This window comes from Tachysurus vachellii, chromosome 25 (assembly GCF_030014155.1).
Source record: "Tachysurus vachellii isolate PV-2020 chromosome 25, HZAU_Pvac_v1, whole genome shotgun sequence".
NCBI lineage: Eukaryota > Metazoa > Chordata > Actinopteri > Siluriformes > Bagridae > Tachysurus > Tachysurus vachellii.
This window is the reverse complement of record NC_083484.1, coordinates 2,246,299-2,260,000: the sequence shown is the minus strand read 5'-3', so window position 1 is coordinate 2,260,000 and position 13,702 is coordinate 2,246,299. Positions and strand designations below refer to the sequence as shown.

At 39.9% G+C, this 13,702-nt stretch overlaps 2 protein-coding genes across 4 annotated transcripts in view; both read right to left on the bottom strand.

The window, feature by feature from the left end:
• The window catches only part of map7d2b (MAP7 domain containing 2b), a 19,354-nt gene extending 12,927 nt beyond the window's left edge, over window positions 1-6,427 (bottom strand). Inside the window, exons 1-4 of one of the 3 annotated variants that reach the window (XM_060862207.1) lie at window positions 5,975-6,427; window positions 5,292-5,354; window positions 3,324-3,487; window positions 355-457 (exon numbers count right to left, since the gene is read on the bottom strand). In XM_060862207.1, the coding sequence (XP_060718190.1) occupies window positions 355-457; window positions 3,324-3,487; window positions 5,292-5,354; window positions 5,975-5,999 (355 nt within the window). In that variant the 5' untranslated portion in view covers window positions 6,000-6,427. Of the gene's footprint in view, window positions 1-354; window positions 803-3,323; window positions 3,488-5,291; window positions 5,355-5,974 lie in introns of those variants that run through there. The other 2 variants (XM_060862208.1, XM_060862209.1) reach the window with 2 other exon arrangements.
• A 2,182-nt stretch (window positions 6,428-8,609) lies between these two features.
• Window positions 8,610-13,702, bottom strand: eif1axb (eukaryotic translation initiation factor 1A X-linked b). The gene is made up of 7 exons (XM_060862368.1): window positions 13,543-13,702; window positions 11,227-11,310; window positions 10,877-10,980; window positions 10,332-10,382; window positions 9,123-9,204; window positions 8,940-9,031; window positions 8,610-8,840 (listed from the first exon to the last, which is right to left on the bottom strand). Exons 1-7 carry the CDS (start codon window positions 13,556-13,558, stop codon window positions 8,835-8,837), a joined length of 435 nt encoding a protein of 144 aa, XP_060718351.1. The 5' UTR covers window positions 13,559-13,702; the 3' UTR covers window positions 8,610-8,834.

Here is a 13,702-nt window from a genome sequence, read left to right as displayed (position 1 = left end):
TGAGATCATATAAATGGTGCAATGAGAGAGAAATAGATCTCATAGGTATCTCAGCTGTGACATTTAGGACAAAAAGGACATTTTAAGTGAGACACCAGAGTTTATTCAGCATCTGAATCTGAATCTAACCTTGAGTTCCTTTTGAGATATCAATGACACACACCAACACCAGCTTTTTCTACCAAATTACATCACTTCTAACAGCGAGCTGCTGCAGTTTGTTAGGTAACACCTACACCGGCCCTGAAAAGCTTTAAAAACCAAAAATCCACCCCTGCATTGCAGCCTACACACCCTGAGTTACATGCTCTCATCCTCCTCCACCTCCCCCGGGGATATATATCTCGGACTCACCCTCGCAGGCTCGTGGCGGGCCACCCCACGTCCAGCGTTTGTGTCTCTGCTCCGACGGCAGGCCGCGGTCGTCTGAACGCCGCATCAGCGTCTCCAGGTGCTCCTGCTCGTTGCGTTCCAAAACAGGGAAGACCAGATTCTCTCTGACTGAGCTGTCACTGCGGCGCCGTGAGGACGGAGACGAGGCCAGCTGATACTCCATGCCGACCGCCTCCCACCCTCGCGCTCACACACACACACACACACACACGCGCGTACACACGCACAGACACACACACACACACAGATGCACAACCTCTCCTCCTCACTGACTGCTGGATAATAACAAGGAAGGGCCTTGCCCTGTGAGTGTGTCTCTCTCTCTCTCTCTCTCTCTCTCTCTCTCGCTCTCGCTCTCTCTCTCTCTCTCTCTCTCAGGTGATGGAGTGCTTCTAAAACAGCACAGAGCTGAGGACGGCCCGCCCAAAACCCTCCCTTCATCCCCCCAATAGCACCCGGCTGCTCACATGCACACGCACACACACACACACACACACACACACACACACACACATGCAAGCATGCACACACACGCACTGTGTAGCTATGGTAATGGCACAGGTCACATCAGTGTTATCGGGAAATCTCTCTCTCTCTCTCTCTCTCTCTCTCTCTCTCTCTCTCACATCCTTCTTCTTCTTGTTTTCCATTTACTCAGTGGCTGCATTTCCTCTCTAAAATTAACTCTAAGTGCCCCAGTGGCACAAATTCCAACAATATATAAATGTATTAATTCATTATACTGTATACACACAACACATTCTATACATTGATAAAACAATTTGTTCAAAGATAAATGACATAAAAACCAACAGTGCGAAGCATTTTCAAGAAAACCAAAATAAAAAAGGGGGAAAAATAAATGCTTTCTATAGCATATGATTTCCTATAAATGCTTTTCTTCTATTATTCTATTAGTATTTTATTACTATTTCATTACATTAAGCTTAAAGTATAATGCAAAAGAATATATTAGATTTTTTTTACGGATTGCAATTTTATTATTGCATTTCGAGTTTAAATTTAAATTTGTTTTACAGTGTGCCAAATAATTTCTAATAATAAATAAAAGGTTTTTTTAATTGATCAGAAATGTTTTATTTATTATAAAACTAAATATTAAATGAAAACGATCGTTTGTTCGGTGTTAATCTGTAAGAGATAATTATAAAGAAACAGTCAGTCGAATATATAAATAACGTTAGTTTGTGTTTTTATTTGATGTCGCTGTTATACGGCCCACGACTGAAAGCCCTACGTGACCTACATATCGCTTCTCTAATCAGAATTTCTCATCATCACCATCCAGTGAGTCAGATGAAGTACAGAAGAGGAAAGAAGACCGTAAATAATAGTCACATTTTTTTTTCTGTATCTTGTTCGTCGTGTGTGTATTAAAAGCAGCGCAGGTCCAAGCTAGGGATTTATTCTGATGCCACTGCAGAGAAAACGGAATCAATGTGGGGAAAGCAGCGGTAAAGAACAGAGTCATCTACAGAAAGAATTTACAAACACAGCATTAAAAACCAGACCTGGAGCTAGCACTCATCAATCCAACCTCAATCCGACAGCAGGGACGGACACTTTCATACGCATCGGTTAAAGACACACAGCGTGAGGCCAGAGCCTTTATCACACACTAACGTCTTTGTTACCTTCCCACGTTGCACTAAATCATAAATCTAACTGATTTATTATAACGGTGATGTCATCACATTGCGCCGGAGTGACCAAGCATTAGCATGGGGGATGGTCGCAACATGGCAATGCTTTCCATTTCAATCGATAAATACACTGAAATCCACCTTAAGCTCTGCTCCTATCTTTAAACATCCTCATACAAACAGAACAACAAATAGCTCTCAGTTTAAACAACAAAAAAAACACCTAAAGAAGTTTTATTTAAATTGTAATATCAAGTAAAGTTTGCTCAATTAAGCTAGTTATATTAGCTAGCTAGTTAAGAATTGTTGCTACATAATCATATCTCTTTAAATTATCTTCTTAAATTAGTTAAGTTGTTAGGTTTTATTTTTGCAAATATATAGATTATTGAACATTAATTCCTGAGTAAAGCAAATATAAATAGGGGGATGGAGTTAGCATACCATATCCTGTGGACTGACGGCTTTGCTAGGACTAGCTAGATAGCTAAATGACTAGCAAAAATTAGCAAACGATGAGCACAAACTTTACAACAAATTAAACCGGTATCACAAACAGGATGACCCTGAAAGAATCAGAAAAAAATAAAAAATATTGGAATGAATAAAAACAGGAGCACTTTGGTATGATGTTTTTTTCGGGTAGCATAGATTACGATCATTATACTCTTTAAAGGTGTGGTCTGTACTCTTTAAAAAACGTTTTAGATCCTAATTAATTATATACCTTCAAATATGTTTTGTAGAAAATGTAATTTGCTGTATTTTCTCTAATGAGAACTGTTTTTATTTTTATCTTGATATCTTGAACATTACAGTGCAGTAATTCTCTGTTTTTCTTCATTTTAGGCTTAAAATATTTCTGACCCTGAAATTAGCTCTGCCCTAATCTGAAAAAGAGGTTGCTAGTTTTCTACCTTTACTTAAGAGTTCATTTTGTGACAAATGCACCAAGAGATTTTAATTGTGTTCTTGATGCTAGATGCTAATTGTATTTTGCTAGCATTTAAAGGTGCAGTCTGTAACATTTAAACATGTTTCAGGACCTGTACTTATATTATTTCAAAGATCCTATGGATACATTTATGATTTGCAAGCTCAGCTCTGTAGTTTTTACATATCAGCATTAACAGAACAGGAAGGTGTCACTCAGGAGCATCGTTAGCATGAGCTCAAGCTTTAAAGCGGGGATAAGGATGAGGCAGAGTGATGAAGAACAGAAAATACAGTGAAGAATAGTGATGAGAGAACATGCAAGGTACTGACCTTCTCCTCCTCAACACGCTTCCTCCTCTTCTGCTCCACAGCAGCTCGACGATGCTCCTCTCGCTGCCGCTGCTCCTCCAGACGCCTCCCTCGCTCCTCCAGCGAACGTTCGTACTGTTTACGGGAGCGTTGCTCCTTCTCCCTCAGCTCATTCTCCCTGCTTGCTGCAGACACAGTGAAACGGGGTAAATAGAGCAGACCATCTCTGCATTCCTTCACACTCATAGTGATGTTCCAATACTCTGTTAGCTCAGATACGGCTGCTGAACGATCCCTCAGAGCTGTGGTTTATCGAGTCAGGAGCAGAACTCAGCAGGGCTGGAAACACTTATAACAATAATTATACATCAACTGCTCTAACTGAGCTTCGGTTTGGAAGATTTAAACATGAAAATAAATACTTGAATTCTTAGATACAGTTCCCAAAGGAGAAAAAACATGTACTCTTAAACTTTTTACTCCTCACGTTCATCTTGAGCATCAAAATCCTTGTTAAAAATGTCCAACACCAGTTTCTCACAAGTTTTCTTTCTTTCTTTCTTTCTTTCTTTCTTTCTTTCTTTCTTTCTTTCTTTCTTTCTTTCTTTCTTTCTTTCTTTCTTCTTAGTATGATTTCAAGATGATATCCATTTTCTCTCATGTAAAAATAACAAACATTTATACATTCATTCTCATTCATTTTCTACCGCTTATCCGAACTACCTCGGGTCACAGGGAGCATGTGCCTATCTCAGGCGTCATCGGGCATCAAGGCAGGATACACCCTGGACGGAGTGCCAACCCATCGCAGGGCACACACACACACACTCTCATTCACTCATGCAATCACACACTCATTTTCCAGAGATGCCAATCAACCTACTATGCATGTCTTTGGACTGGGAGAGGAAACCGGAGTACCCGGAGGAAACCCCCGAGGCACGGGGAGAACATGCAAACTCCACACACACAAGGTGGAGGCGGGAATCGAACCCCCAACCCTGGAGGTGTGAGGCGAACGTGCTAACCACTAAGCCACCGTGCCCCCCATAACAAACATTTTAAGATGTAAAATTCACAGTTAAGTGAAGATTGCTCATTTAAGCTAGTTTCCACTAGTGTTTAGTTAGCTAGTCAAAATTACTAATTTAGCTTGTTAAGTTTGCTAGATAATCAAACTGACTTAAATTGGCTTATTAAATTAGCTAGCTTTTATTATTGCTAATATTTGGTTGGAAAAAGCAGAAAAAAATGCTAGTTTTGGCAGGGGTTTGGAGTTAGCATGATATTTTCCTGATGACTGTCGCCTTAGCTAAATAGCTAACTAGCTAACTTAATTAGCGTAAACACGCTTCAGTGATTAAACATCACTATTTCACTACATTTATGTAAGTACTTAAGAATACAAGGTATTTATTTCAGTAACAGTTCAAATTTTCCTCATTTTTAATCCTACAATCTGAAGCTGAAATGGATTTAATATGATTTGCATATGTTGTAAATATACACAAAATAACCCAGAATACTGATGTGTGTGAGAGTGGAATCAAAACAGCAAATCTAAAAAAAATTATTTAAAAAATTATCCAAAAAAACAAAACTAATGGTTGTGATTGTGTAAGTATTCACCCCCTCACCATCACTCGTTAAATATATAATTAGTTAAATTGACTTCAGTTTGCATGCCTTTATTATGATATAATGGTTTTAAAGAAAAAATCTTCTAGGTATCATCTGTCTGAAAAGCTGTCTTTGCCTTATGAATTCTTTTTAAAAACACTGTATTTTACTTTCTTCCGTTTGCTCTTGGATTGTATTTGGTGTTAAATGAATTCTGTCACATTGTTTAGCTTAGCTATGGTGAAGCAGCCCAAAGCACTACGAGAAGCACTTCCTGGATAACGGCTCATATCAGGATGTGAAACACAGGGACAGGATGTTGTCTCAGAAATGTGTCCTGATGTCATGTAGGGTTTTTAGTCAACCTACCCTGAGTCCTCTCTCTCTCCTCTCTTCTCTCCCGGGCTAATCTCGCTCGCTCTTTAGTCATATCTGTAAAAAGATTATGGTTGTTAGGTGTGTGACAGCAACGTGCATGATGATGATGATGAACAGAAGGAACACACCCTTTTTGCACATATTCAGTTATGCATCTGCATGCTCGCTGGAATGCAGCGTCTTGCTCGTGTTAATTGCTTTACTCTATTGTTATGCGAATGAATGCAAAAATCATTTTCTCATTTCTCCATATTGTGAGACTCGGATGCTTCGTTCACCATAACGAGAAGAAGCAATTCTTCCATCTTGAAATGAAGACAAATCAACAGGACATGATTTTCTTCCTATTTTTAGGTCATTAACTTCTATGTGAATGTGTTGGGTGATTGGTAATAAACATTGGTGTTTAATGGCAGATTAATAGCAGCCCTTTCTCCATCTGTAGCACATCAGTGTTACACCTGGAAAGGTGCATAATTCCTGTCACCTGTTATTGTGGCACATTCATAGTGCAATGAACAAACTGTGCAGATTTTGCAGCATTTCAGTTACATTTCAGTTGCATTTCTGGATCACGCTCTTATGTAGAGAAAAACCTCTTCCCAAGCAGAGATCAGGGAACATTCAGTAAAGGAATTCAGTCCCATTCACACATAAAGATATTAAACTCTTACCTGACTTCTCCACAACTGCAGCCATCTCCACTCCTTCCTCTTCTTCTTCTTCTTCTTCTTCTTCTTATTATTATTATTCAAAAATAACGCTGAAAATGCATCAACCCTTCACTAGAATCAACACACACACTCGATTCTGCATGAAATGAACATGATTTACATGCAGTGCGAAATAAAAACAATAGAACGATGAACAAATCCGTTTTTTTTTGTTATTATTATTATTATTAGAATTTTTTAATGCATCGGTTTTGCAGAGCAGCCAATAAGGAATGCGCGCGCGCCCCGTGTGTGTCTCTGTGTGTGTGTGTGTGCGTGTGTGTGTGTGTGGCGTTACGTCATCGTCGGCGGACCTGGCTCGACATATGGTAACCATGGCAACAGCTCCCACAGGAGCAACGAAGCTTCATCAGCTTCATCTAAAGCTATTCGAAGCAAACGACTGTTTTATACAGACTTGGTGTGTTTGTATTAATAGAGAGAGAGAGACAGAGAGCGAGAGAGAGAGGAAGAGAGAGAGAGCGACAGAGAGAGAGGAAGAGAGAGAGAGAGAGGAAGAGAGAGAGAGGAAGAGAGAGACAGAGAGAGAGTGAGACAAAGAGAGAGAGAGAGAGAAGGAGAGAGGAGAGAGAGCGACAGAGAGAGAGAGAGAGAGAGAGAGAGAGAGAGAGAGAGAGAGAGAGAGAGAGAAGGAGAGAGGAGAGAGAGCGACAGAGAGAGACAGAGAGAGCGAGAGAGCGAGAGAAAGAGAGCGAGAGAGAGAGAAGGAGAGCGGTGAGAGAGCGACAGAGAGAGAGAAAGAGAGAGGAAGAGAGAGAGGAGAGCGACAGAGAGAGAAAGAGAGCGAGAGAGGAAGAGAGAGCGAAAGAAAGAGAGCGTGAGAGAGAGACAGAGAAGGAAAGAGAGGAGAGAGCGCGAGAGAAAGAGATAAAGCGACAGAGAGAGAGAGAAAGAGAGAGAAAGAGAGAGAGAGAGAGAGAGAGATTAAAAAGAAGGAAGAAAATGCTAATAATCCAGATGCTGCAAGTGAAACATGAAGTGATGTAAAATAATTATATATTATAAAAAAAATCACTCTTTATAAAATAATCACTCTTTATAAAATAATCACTCTTTATAAAATAATCAATCACTCTTTATAACCACGACGAGCTGAAAAGCGTCAATCAGCACGTAAGACTTTGGGGTCGTGTGGTTGGATCTACATCACACATCAAACTACATCAGGTTCCACTTCTGTCATCCAAGAAGAAGGAAACCAGTGTGACATTGGGAACAGACTCAACAAGACAGAAGAACAACCTGTCTGTCACTGAGATGACGCTTCTCTCGATTCTGACGTGTGATGTGAACACGCACCGAATCTGCACCATCGTAAGCCACACGACTGGCTGATTGCGTAGACGAGGTGGTGTTCAGGCGTGTGAATCTATTGTCTAGTATGAACATGTTTAGTCTCGAACAATCAATAAAATACTGATTCTGGCTCATTAGGACTCACACTGAGAATAATATCAGTTTAACCATTAAGTTCTTTAGATGTCACGGAGAACCCTGAAACGGAACGTGTTCCTTTTACAAAGGGCTCCAAAAGCCTTTATTAAATAAACCATGAAAAAGAAAATAACTCGCCTTTATAACACACTAACACACACTAACCCACTATGGATCTACTGAACCACTGAAGAGAGCCTTAGAGAGTGTATCTTAGGACAAAAGGCTCTCTTCAGTGGTTCAGTAGATCCATTAAGAGCAGTTCAGGTTCCTTGAGAGATTATAGTTAGATATTAAGCAGGATAAAAAAGTTTGCAGACTCGTGATTCACCGAAGTGAACGAATGAATGAACGTTTGAAGAGAAAAGAGAAACAAGGAAAAATTAATTTCACATAGTATCATCTTTTTATTTCAAAAATCATTCATTTTGGATCAAAAGCAGCAGAGAAGGAAACCCCGACTTTCCCGTTACGCTTAGCGACGTAACGCAAATCACAAATGAACACAATCTGCTTTTTTTACGAAGGACAAAATTCATGAAAAAAACCTGATAACATTTCAGTTGTGTTTCTTTGATATAAAAATATTCTGAGCTTTTCCCGGTTTTTATTTTATCCCCGTTAATTAGACAGAAACCATTTGAGCTTCACTTCAGAATAAGAAAATTGACTCCGATGTGAACCAGACGTGCACCGATAGATACGTCACGGTTATATCGTTTGATCGGAAGGAAGCGCTCGAATTTGAGGTGCTCAGGAGTAGCGAGACACGTGTAGATTTGACACGTTAGTTCAGAATCGGCGTGTGAAAGCAGCATCGGCCGAGAAGAGAAAAGCATCGGTGCATCTCCAGTGCCAACGGATTCCATCAGAAATGCATTTTAATGCAGCACCTCTGTATTTTATATGTAAAAAAAAAAAAAAATTGACTTCCTGTATCAAAAACATTCACAAATAAAAAAAAAAAAAAAATCAAAAGGAATATGTTCCCAAAGACAGACTCCATGTTTCCAACAGCCTGTTTAACACAAACAAACAAGCAAACAAACAAACAAACAAATTAAAGGCAGCTACTCCTCTCACAAACATTTCTCTTTATCGTTTAGACGCTACAAGAATTACAGACTGCAAGACAAAAACATAAAATTGTTCGTTTTTATTGCGAATCCAAAGATTCTTCAACTAAATTCCACTTGGGGTGAAATTATTATAAATACATTAAAAACTAACAATGTATTGTAAATAGTGATGCAGTCGTATAGTTAGTGATGAAAGCCCTAAATCCGAGCCGCGGGGTTCGAGACGCCAGGCTTCCCGTCGCCGCCGGCGGACCGAAGTCCGCTTCCTCCTTAGCAGCAGCTCCACATTAGATCTACAGCGATACAATACAAGTCAGATTCCATACACAATAATAGTAATATAATACAGCAGCACTTTATTCTTAAGGAAACTAATCTGCATTCGCACTTACATCGTCGATGTCCTCGTCATCGTCTCCGATATCGTCGAACTGAATCTCGTCGTCGTCTCCGGGTCCGAACGTGTCCGTCTCGTTGATTTTAGCTAAAGGGGAAAAAACAAACAAAAAAAAAAATTAATGAAGCTTTGAATCAGCATTTCTGTGAGATGAAGTGAATTCCAGGAAGACAGATACCGTGCTCTGGAAGCTCTCCGTACGCTTTCAGACTCCGAGCCTCATCAGCGTTGTACTTCAAAATAACATCTGCCTTCGTGTCCTGAAACAAACACAAACACTGAATCAGCGACGGTGCCTTTGATTACGTTTATACACGTACTGTATGGCCTAATAATCAGAAAACCCACAAGCTTTGGATTGAGAGAGTTTTAAATAAAACACTGATATTACTACTAGGTTGTAAAAATGCACTGAACAGACGTCACGCTTCAAGCCATGACTACGTTCTAACGTAACTGTGATAAGAATGTTTGTGTATCTAGTGTTAATTTCGTCAGACGAGACGAAATACGTTCGTCAACAACCTTTTTTTTCATGACTAAGACGAGACGATGACAAGACTGCACCACTGTCCAAAAACGCTGACTAAGACTAAATTAACACGCATTATTGTTGACGAAAAAAAACGAGACTGAAATGTTTTGTATAAAATAAAAACTAAGATAAAATCTCTCTTCATTTTCGTCTACAATTGTCTCTTGTTTAGTGTGTGTAGCAAGAATTCGTCCACACGCCGCTCCTGAGAGCAAGTCCACCCCTGGTCTAGGCTTTTTGTGTTAAATTATATTTCCTGTCCCTGCACAGGCTCTTTTATTGTACATGACAGCTTATGTCCCGATGACCGGTCTTTGCATTACGATTAAAAGCAGTACCAATAAAGTAAAAAATGTGATGTGTGGTCAAGTTCGAGTGAAACATATGAGACACACTTTTTTTTTTTACTGAAATGTTTATCAGTAATAATCTCAGTAATAATGTGTTATTTTAAAAAAAAAAAAAAAAAAAAAGACTACAATTTTTTGACTAAAACTTAACTAAGATACCTTGAGTTTTCTTTTGACTAAAACTAGACTAAAATGACGAGACTTTTAGTCGACTGAAACTTGACTAACAAAAAAAAGATATGTGAATGACTAAATATGACTAAAACTAACAAGGACATTTGGCACAAGACTAAGACTAAATTAAAAACAGGTGACGAAATTAACACTAGTGTAATCGTGGCTCAAGCTGGTTGTGGAAATCATAATAAAATGGAGGATTATGGGAAATTTACCAAGACGAGACCGTCTGGACACGAGTACTGAGGAACATCGTTCAACTCCGACTATAATGTAACATCCCCAGGTATAATGAGCATGTAGCACACCTGAGCTGGAAACTCACCTGATAATCCCTCAGGCCGATGAGTATAATATCCGACGTGTTGATCCAAACCTGGAAAAAAAAAAAAAAGTGGGAGAAGAAAGATGGTTTGAGATGTTTTCAGGTAAAGGGGGTTTGATAAACACACACCACAGCACTGAAAGTTCAAGCTACCGACTGTTTAAATTAAGACACAAAGATCATTTTATTAACATTTAAATTCTTACATATTCAGTGACGGTGGGTAAAACAAATGCGCGTGTTTACGACTGTCGATTATATGGATTTAATCGATGGTGCCAAAACATGCGATCACGTTCAACATGAACACTGCAGCTTCACTGAGATACAAAAACCCATCTTTTAGTTTAATCCGGCGTGGTCGGAAAGATCAGCTGAGCCGAACTCTAACCTGTTCAGTGTGATGAGATGGTGCCGAGTCAGCTGTGTGTGTGTGAGAGAGAGAGAGAGAGAGAAAGGTAGAGAGAGAGAGAGAGAGAGAGAGAGAGAGAGAGAGAGAGAGAGAGAGAGAAAAAAGAGTGTTAGCGTGTGTGTGTATGTGAAACCTTTTTCCGGAGTTTTCCTCGGATGTGACAAAGCCGCTTGACACCATCGAAGCACATGGCCTCCAACCTGCCGTTTCCCAGCATCTTTATCACTTGAGCGTACTCTGAAAACCATTCAAGTGGTTTAAAAACATGATGGAGGTTTTTTTTTTTTTCACACCACATCAGCCTTCAATGATTTAAAGGAAAAAAGTTCCACATTGAGTACGAGTATTACGCTCATCCTCCATCTCTACCTAAGCATAGTGATGCAGCATAAAGCTTTATTCTGTTCCCGTAACTGGCATCAGAAATATTCCTCAATCTAAACACACATGCTGGGTTTCAGGGTGGAGATAAATGTACGTTACCTTGCCCATCCTCTTTAAACACCAGCTCCCTCTTCTCGGACTCGTTCTCGTTCTTACCACGTCGCCTGTTCTTTCCTCCTTTACCTAAAGACCAGAAGAGCAAAAACATAAGTCAATAGCAAAAACCTGCCTGGCGTGCAAATCTCACTCGCTGCACTTTTACACACACCTTCTCAAGAGAATACGGAATTTGCTTCACATGCAAAATACCTGTTTATTTTGTAAGTGAATAAACACTTTCCCTCTTTGTCACACTGAGTATTGTGTGTGTGTGTGTGTGTGTGTGTGTGTGAGGAGTCGATTAGTGATGTTTGTGTCTCTAAACTCTCAGTTGTTCCTCTGACATGAATTCTATAGGTTTGTACCTAAAGATCTGCTGCTGCTGTGATCATAAACACTGCCCTGTTTACACCTTCTTACACACTCACAATCTCCTCACACTGAACACCCTGTATACACTCGTCTGTACTCCTCACACTGAACACCCTGTATACACTCGTCTTTACTCCTCACACTGAACGTCCTGTATACACTCGTCTTTACTCCTCACACTGAACGTCCTGTATACACTCGTCTTTACTCCTCACACTGAACACCCCGTATACACTCGTCTTTACTCCTCACACTGAACACCCTGTATACACTCGTCTTTACTCCTCACACTGAACACCCTGTATACACTCGTCTTTACTCCTCACACTGAACACCCTGTATACACTCGTCTTTACTCCTCACACTGAACGTCCTGTATACACTCGTCTTTACTCCTCACACTGAACACCCCGTATACACTCGTCTGTACTCCTCACACTGAACACCCCGTATACACTCGTCTTTACTCCTCACACTGAACACCCTGTATACACTCGTCTTTACTCCTCACACTGAACACCCCGTATACACTCGTCTTTACTCCTCACACTGAACACCCCGTATACACTCGTCTTTACTCCTCACACTGAACACCCCGTATACACTCGTCTTTACTCCTCACACTGAACGTCCCGTATACACTCGTCTTTACTCCTCACACTGAACACCCCGTATACACTCGTCTTTACTCCTCACACTGAACACCCTGTATACACTCGTCTTTACTCCTCACACTGAACACCCTGTATACACTCGTCTTTACTCCTCACACTGAACACCCTGTATACACTCGTCTTTACTCCTCACACTGAACACCCTGTATACACTCGTCTTTACTCCTCACACTGAACACCCTGTATACACTCGTCTTTACTCCTCACACTGAACACCCCGTATACACTCGTCTTTACTCCTCACACTGAACACCCCGTATACACTTGTCTTTACTCCTCACACTGAACATCCTGTATACACTCGTCTTTACTCCTCACACTGAACACCCTGTATACACTTGTCTTTACTCCTCACACTGAACACCCCGTATACACTCGTCTTTACTCCTCACACTGAACGTCCTGTATACACTCGTCTTTACTCCTCACACTGAACATCCTGTATACACTCGTCTTTACTCCTCACACTGAACACCCCGTATACACTCTTCTTTACTCCTCTACACTGGAACAGCTCCAGGTTGAGTTTGGTTCCTCTTTCTCATGTCGGCGCGTCTCTGGAGACTAAAGAGTCAGGAATTGATAGAACTTTGAGCAATAACACGACACGATCCACACAGAGTGTTAGAGAAAAGAAAAGTCTAAAGTATTCATTCATTCATTCATTCATTAAGTGCATAAAGCTTTATATCTCCTTTAGTTCCTGACTTCCTGTAGATCAGGACTTCTGTTCATTTCGAGTCTGGTTCCTTCTTTTCCCCAACACTGTCACCTCTAACATGTTAACACACGATTTGTTCAGCATGTGTTAGATATCCAGTTATTAAACCTTTCGTTAAAACAGATAAACATATACAAACTGATCCAGATTAATTAGATAAGGATTTATTTTTCTGCGTGAAGGAAATCGTTCATCATGTCAACAACTACGCAGCTTGCTTATTTATTTATTTATTTATTTATTTATTATTTATTTATTTATTCACGACTTTTACTGACAGGAAAAAATAAACAAACTGCACTAAATAATATAAATAATATCAGTAACATCAAGTAAAATTACATTCATCTTCACAAATCTGCTTCTTTTATTTTTAGAGGCGGATTAAATATTTGTTATTAATATAAACCGTTAAGATGCTAACACGAGATGCTAACACAAGATGCTAACACAGCCATGCTAACACCGTTAGCCTACATGCTAAACTTGCTCGTGCCCCAAATCCAGTTGTTTTTGTGAACCACACAGACATAAAAAAAAACATTTTACCTTTATTTTTTGGCATGTTCTAGATATCCGACTGCTGCCTCCTGTATATAAAGATATTTATGGATTTTATTTAACTTTAAAATGACTAATTTTATTCCTACAAACAGCAGGAAAGCGACACACACTCAGAGGGAAAAAAAGCCTGCTCAATATAAAGCGT